The sequence below is a fragment of the Maylandia zebra genome, linkage group LG10 (assembly GCF_041146795.1).
Source record: "Maylandia zebra isolate NMK-2024a linkage group LG10, Mzebra_GT3a, whole genome shotgun sequence".
Taxonomy (NCBI): domain Eukaryota; kingdom Metazoa; phylum Chordata; class Actinopteri; order Cichliformes; family Cichlidae; genus Maylandia; species Maylandia zebra.
In genome coordinates, this window is record NC_135176.1 from 34,523,486 (window position 1) to 34,530,777 (window position 7,292).

Genomic DNA, 7,292 nt, shown 5'->3' on the forward strand with positions numbered 1-7,292 from the left:
CATTTGATGTATTGTGTGGCTGTCCCTGGTTTCCCTGCTTGCAGGTATGTGTATGGGTCCATGTATGGGTCTGGGTGTTTCTGGTAGGATGGTTTAGAGGCACCATCAGGCCTGGTGGGTCTGCCAGGTGGCTGGCTACACCTGAGGAAGATGCACACACCTGCAGCTGATCAAGCCTCGTCGGAGGAGCTACTTAGGAGTGTGGTGCAGCTCTTTCTGACGCTGGATCGATTCGTGAGACTTCCGTTAGTTTCCCAGTTAGAAGTCAGTGAATTAGAGTTTTGTTACTGAGTGGTGCTGCTTCTGTTACTTTCCCAGGAGAACTGCGGGACGAGAGGGCAGCAACCACGGACCACACTAAGGAGTGGAGACACAGAGCACTGACACTGGATGAAGACGGGAACGGCAGTCTGGGACACAGGGGGATTTATTGTTGTTTACTTCACCACCTTGTAAATAAACACTGTCTGCACTGAAGAGTCCGGCGTCTGGGTCCTGTTTCCCCACCTCCCCATGGTCTGCCAGCGCAGGCCATGACATATATAGTATATATATATAGTGACGCACATACATTCTTATATTTGCACATATATTTATTCTCATAATTCCCATAAAGAGCCACTGATGGCTGTTTCCCCGTGTTTGGTGCCACAGCCCGAGTGTTGTTCCTGTGTGTAGGACAGGTCTGGCACCTTGCATTTAAAGGGAGGGACGATCGTCACGGTACAACAACCAGCTCATGCAAAACATTTTGGCAGCAGGCATGTGACTGTGACACAGCTTTAACCCTGAGCAGCACCAACATGGCCGGCTCACTACCTCGTAAGTACATCTACAAGTTTTATTCTGATTTACTGTTCAGACAAACTTTTTATAATAAAAGTCAGAAACTGAGAAACTGCAGAGCTGCCTGTTTACCTGAGCTGTGATGAGTTATTCCTGTGACCCGAGTCTCTCTTTAATCTCTGTTGCTTTTTAATGTTTTGTTTTATTTGTTTCAAACACCAACACCTGAGTTCTTTGTGGTTCATGCAGTGATGAGAACAGGTCTGTGTTACACAGGCACACCAACCACAGCCTGTCATTTGTCTTCTTAATAAACCGCGAGAGACTAAAGAGACAAATCAATAACTCAAGCTTCATCCCTGAGTGTATACACTAGATCGACAGACGGAGCTTCCACGGACGATGACTGTGAACTGTGTCCACAAAGTGGAGTGAAAGCTCAGAGGTGTCTGCAGCACCGACTCGACAGAAACGGACTCTAAATGATTTCCTGTAGATGATCAGAGTAATGCTGTTCTGCCAGTTTGACTAACTTCTCAGTGTTGAGCTAATTGTGGTTCGTTTTTTTTATGACAGTGATAGTTTGGATCGATGTGATGTTTTAGTTCAGGTGATTTCCAGTTTGATTTCAGTCAAGTTTTCTCTGCCCTCAGTAATGTTACCTGTGCTTTCTTCCACACCTGTTGCACTCATCTCAGTATATATACACCCTCATTAACTTCTATCCGGTCTTTAAGTGATGACGTGACGAATCCTACTTCCGGGCCTAAAGCAGTCTGCGTTTAATATGGCTTTTGTGTTGTTAACATGTTTAATGTTTTGTATTTTCTTCTATTTAATCTCTAAAAGCTCCTAAAACAGTCAGTGATCCCTGTTGACCTCCCTCGGCTTTTATTACCGCTAATCATTTATTTAAGATAAGATAAGATAAGATAAGATAAGATAAGATAAGATAGAACTTTATTAATCCCTCGGGTGGGTTCCTCTGGGAAATTCGACTTCCAAAAAAAGCACAGCAACGACCGAAGTTACAGTTACAGAATTGTTATATATTGTTATATATATATATATATATATATATATATATATATATATACGCACACACACACACATATATAAATACAGAGACAAATATAAATAAAATATACAAAGGGGATAAATAGAATATAAGAATAAGCTCAGTTTTTAAAACCTTAGGATGTAACTACAGCCCAGCCCATGCAGCAGTATATGAATGACTAACCTCGTATTGTGGATGGATTATCTCAGTTGTTCTCCTGGCTGAAGTTTGGTCCTTTTACAGCATCCTGCCATGCGATTACATTTGTTCCTGACCACCGAGAACACTCACGGTAACTTTTATCGAGTGGAAAAAAAGTTAGCTTGTTTATATTATGCTAACATAGCTGTGTCGCTAGCGGTCACGTAGCACATCATTATATACCAGCTAGCCCAACTTCAGTAACCCTACAAACGTCACTGCTGTTTAGTTTTCTGTCTTCATTTATGCTGGAAGTGATAGCAGAGCTGTACGTTTTAATTTGTTTCCAAAACCCCGCAGTCAGGACATGCTATATTGTATTTAGATAGAAGCTAGCGAGCTAACTCCCTGCTAACTTCTAACTCCGTTAAATGTCATAAATTCCGTTTTCATGGATGCCTGGATGTTAAACTCAATTGTTACACCTGGTAGAGCAGAACGCTGATCATTTTATTAAAGAGGAAAGACTTTAGACAGTTTTTCAACTCTCAGTAATGCCATAGTGATCGTTTGATATATGGACCTGCAGCGGAGTTTAGACCCAGACACGGCTAGTGACGTTAGACTTAATGACCAGATAGGTTTATATATAACCACAGAATAATGTTTGCAGGTTTAGGTGAAATTATATAAATACGTCCTCAGCTTAACGATGACGGAGGAAACCTGGTCTTGTTAGGAGAGACGGCATCCATCCCACTTTGGATGGAGCAGCTCTCATTTCTAGAAATATGGACAAATTTATTAAACCCCCCAAAATATGACTATCCAGAGTTGGGACCAGGAAGCAGAGTTGCAGTCTTACACGCCTCTCTGCAGCTTCTCTCCTCCTGCTACCCCCCCCCCCCCCCCCCCCCCCCCAAAAAAAAACCCCCATCTCCATAGAGACTGTGTCAGCTCCCAAACGGACAAAAACAAACTAAAAACCAGCAACAAACAACTTAAACATAAACAATCACAAAGAAAGAACAATACAGTATCCAAAGAGTAAAACAGTGAAATGTGGATTGTTAAATATTAGGTCTCTCTCCTCCAAGTCTCTGTTAGTACATGACTTAATAATTGATCAATTCAAAATCCTGCTCCCCACATACAAGGTCTTAAATAATCAGGCCCCATCTTATCTTAATGACCTTGTAGTTAGAGATGGACCGATCCGATATTACGTATCGGTATCGGTCCGATACTGACCTAAATTACTGGATCGGATATCGGAGAAAAATAAAAAATGTAATCCGATCCATTAAATATCACGAAAGCACCTCACAAAACTTGCAACACGCCGTAACTCACCTCAGAATGTTAGCACGTCGGAGCAGTATGCATCACGTGATAGAGCGGCTGTGGCATGCGGGACCTGTCGGTGGTCTGGATAGCATTTGGAGCTTCGCTAGCAACCCGGCATTTCATCTCCGACAAAGTTATCCCGAGAGAAGTAAAGCAAGTGTGTAAGTCCATCTCTGAATGTAAAGCATTCCTGCGTTAAGCTTACCAAACGATATATGGAGCAACTGCCTCTTCTGGCTGCTACTTCAATCATGAAACTGATCAATGATCAGCTGATCGGCTTTTCTGTCGCGAGTCTTTCTGGTTTGTTTTTGGCCCACTTTGCACCAGAAAGAGGAAACCAGCGGCTGAACAACAGCAGCACGTTTAAGCTTGATAAGCTGTTGTTACAATGTATTTAATATTACTTTCCACACCAGGATCTTTTTCTACAGCTGACGCTGGTAACTGTGCAGGGGCGGATCTAGCAAAGTTTAGCCAGGGGGGCCGATAGGGCATGAACAGGGAAAAGGGGGCACAAAGACAGACTTTTCTTTCTTATTCTCATTTAAAATGTCTCGCTTTTAATAAATAATTATCTGACACCCAAAGTTTTAATTTGATGTAAAATGAATAGAAGTCCATTACTGTATATAGTAACTATTAAGTCTAATATATATACCCTAGTAAGCTATAGTACATTTTCCTTTGGGAAGGTACCATCTGTGCAGTCTGCAATTCTGTAGAAGAAAGATGTTGAATCTATTTAATATTTCTTGAAAAATAATTGATTTCTGTGCATTTTTTTTCACACTGCATCAAATTAAGGTTGATTACGTCGATTAAGCATCATGAGGTGGAGCGTGAGGGGTGGTTCCCTATTTTTTATTTATTTATTTTTGTTGTTGCTGGGAGTTGGAACCCTATTAGTTAGGTTGCTTAATATTTACGCTAAGTACTCTTTAAAATACCAGAATAGGGAGGATGGTGTAGGTCTAAGTTTATTAGATTGATCAGTATTGCTGAACTATGAAACATTTTTTTTTCATACAGGTATAACAGAATAGCTTTAGTGTAGTTGTTGTTTTAAACTTGAGTATGAACTTATACAAAATGCAGCAAGATATTTAAAAAACAGTTTTGTTGATTAAAAAATACTATATCGGATTCATATCGGTATCAGCAGATATCCAAATTTATGATATCGGTATCGGACATAAAAAAGGGGTATCGTGCCATCTCTACTTGTAGTACCATATCACCGTATTAGAGCACTTCGCTCTCGCTCTGCAGGCCTACTTGTTGTTCCTAGAGTATTTAAAAGTAGAATGGGAGGCAGAGCCTTCAGTTTTCAGGCCCCTCTTCTGTGGAACCAGCTTCCAGTTTGGATTCAGGAGACAGACACTATCTCTACTTTCAAGATTAGGCTTCAAACTTTCCTTTTTGCTAAAGCATATAGTTAGGGCTGGACCAGGTGACCCTGAATCCTCCCTTAGTTATGCTGCAATAGACGTAGGCTGCTGGGGATTCCCATGATGCACTGGGTGTTTCTTCTTCACTCAGTGTGTGTCTAAACACCTTTATTGCTTTACAGTAAAAAGCAACTGTTTTGGGGATTTACCCCTCAGCCTGACATGGCTCAGAGACACCACTGTGTGGGAGCGAAACACAACAGTTCCACAATCAAACTGTACATTTAACCTCAGTTCATGTCATCAAAGTTCATGAAGTGGTGAAGCATGAACTCCTGCCTCTATAGATACGTGGGGGGGACCTTCTTGCAGCTTCTTCATGTTGGCCTGTGGATGCTCAGGTATCTCTTATTCTACGGTCTGACTCCACGCCTCAGTCCAGATCACCGTCCCTCTCTTTGAGAACACTCAGACACACTTAGGCTACGTCCACACGTACCCGGGTATTCTTGAAAACGCAGATTTTTCTATGCGTTTGCACCTTTCGTCCACACGTAAACGGCGTTTTTAGTCACTGAAAACGGAGATTTTTAAAAACGCCGGCCAGGGTGGATATTTTTGAAAACTCAGTTTTTGCGTTTACGTGTGGACGAGAAAAACGGAGAAAACGCAGCGTCAAAGGTGTGCGCCTTTTTTGACGTTATTGTTTCGGTGAAATGAATTTCTACAATACTATTACTATTAATTCTACTCTCTGCAGTGTTTAAATGCTTACATATACACACAGTTACTGTCCCTCCACACACACGACTCTGTTCTGCTTCTATGCCCCAGCTTTGTTTACTTTTTCCCACCGAGGCTTCTAGACTTCTGATTGGCCAACATTTCTACACGGTTAGGAATCTAGCGCCACCTGCTGCTTTGGCATGTTCATAGCAGCGTTTTCCTCCATTTCTGCCTTTATGTGTGGACGGGATTATTTTTTAAAATGAAAACGGAAAATCTCAGTTTTCAAAAATACCCGTGTACGCGTGGACGCAGCCTTATCCACTCTGAATGACATGCTGATGTCCTCGCTGTAGATCCTGCTGATCAACACGTTGATGCCTCGCTCACTCCTGACACACAGCGTGATGTCATCCATGTACAGGAGGAAGCAGAAGGTCAGTCTCATGTTTATATTTTACTGTTCCACATGATGACTGAGAGACTCCCACTAATAATGACAGCCATCTCTTTAACTTCCACAGCACATGCAGAGGACCTTCACCTCAGGATGGTGCTTGTTGGGAGAACGGGAGTTGGGAAGAGTGCATCAGGAAACACCATCTTGGGAAGAAAAGCCTTTAAATCTACATCCTCTTTTGCTTCAGTGACGTCAGAGTGTCAGAAGGAAACAGGAGAGGTGGAAGGACAGACGCTGGCTGTTGTCGATACTCCGGGCCTGTTTGACATCACCGTGTCTGAGTTGGAGGTGAAGGAACAGTTTGTTAGATGCATCTCCTTTGTTGCTCCTGGTCCTCATGTGTTCCTGATCGTCATCCAGATTGGCAGATTCACCAAAGAAGAACAAGAAACAGTGAAAATCCTTCAGGAGATATTTGGAAAAGAAGCAGCAGATTATACTATGGTGCTGTTCACACATGGAGATGATGTGGACAATGAAGCTAACATAGACACATTAATAAATGGAAATCAGCGTCTGCACGGCTTCATCAGTCAGTGTGGTGGAGGATATCATGTTTTTAAGAACAGAAGTGAGGATGTCTCTCAGGTCAGGGAGCTGCTGGAGAAGATCAACACCATGGTTCAGAGCAACGGAGGAAAATGTTACACCAATGAGATGCTGCAGGAGGCTGAGAGAGCCGTCAGAGAAGAGACTGAACGTATTCAGAGAGAAGATACAGAGATGGTGGAAGAAGAAGAAGCAGGAGGTGCAGGAGGACAGGAAGAGAAAAAGAAGAAGTTCCTGAAGAGTGTGGGTATCGGAGCGGGTGCTGGAAGTGTGCTGGGTCCAGTGGGAGCAGCACTGGGAGCGGCAGTGGGAGCTGCTGTTGCAGCAGCGAAAGAGAAACAATGTGTCATATTGTGATATGAAAAGCAATTTTAATGTTATCATCATCATTAGTTACTGATCATCTGCCCTGTAAGAAGTTATTTTCATTCACAACCATCAGTCGGTCATATTATGGATTAAAATTAGTTTATGGATAATTTGACAGCTGTCAAACTGCACCTGACTCCCTGAATCAGTATCCAACACATTTTTGTTCCTGTGTAATAAAAATAAAATGTTTCTTTGTAACTAAAAAGCTCCGTGAAATCCAGAGTGGATCTGTGGCAGGATGTCAGCTGTGCAACAAGCCCAGCTGTGAAATTTCCTCACAAATAAATATTTCACAGTCACCTGTTGAAGTCATCACAACAAAGAGGAAGTGATTGGGACTGACAGCAACTCAGCCATGAAGTGGTTGGCCACGTAAATCAGCGAGCGGGGGCAGGTGAGGCGCAGAGTGAACGTAGGTCACCAGCTTTCTGCAGAGCCAATCACGACGGACCTCCAAACT

At 42.6% G+C, this 7,292-nt stretch overlaps 1 protein-coding gene across 2 annotated transcripts; it reads left to right on the forward strand.

Moving 5' to 3' along the window:
* The first annotated feature begins 772 nt into the window (after window positions 1–772).
* On the forward strand, window positions 773–7,039 carry LOC101477379 (GTPase IMAP family member 7). 2 transcript variants are annotated; one of them, XM_024804085.2, is made up of 3 exons: window positions 773–822; window positions 5,808–5,888; window positions 5,976–7,039. In XM_024804085.2, exons 1-3 carry the CDS (start codon window positions 804–806, stop codon window positions 6,815–6,817), a joined length of 942 nt encoding a protein of 313 aa, XP_024659853.2. In that variant the 5' UTR covers window positions 773–803; the 3' UTR covers window positions 6,818–7,039. The 2 variants fall into 2 exon arrangements, with proteins under 2 accessions (XP_024659853.2, XP_076745644.1); XM_076889529.1 differs by lacking the exon at window positions 773–822 and adding an exon at window positions 3,343–3,495.
* Window positions 7,040–7,292: the final 253 nt, after the last annotated feature.

What these genes read in the sequence shown, in the direction of transcription:
- LOC101477379 (XM_076889529.1), top strand. Translation starts at nt 3,396, where the DNA reads ATGCGGGACCTGTCGGTGGTCTGGATAGCATTTGGAGCTTCGCTAGCA. An exon ending in GAGAGAAGTAAAGCAAGTGT is followed by an intron (nt 3,496 to 5,807) that starts GTAAGTCCATCT and finishes TCCTCGCTGTAG; the next exon opens with ATCCTGCTGATCAACACGTT. An exon ending in TGTACAGGAGGAAGCAGAAG is followed by an intron (nt 5,889 to 5,975) that starts GTCAGTCTCATG and finishes TAACTTCCACAG; the next exon opens with CACATGCAGAGGACCTTCAC.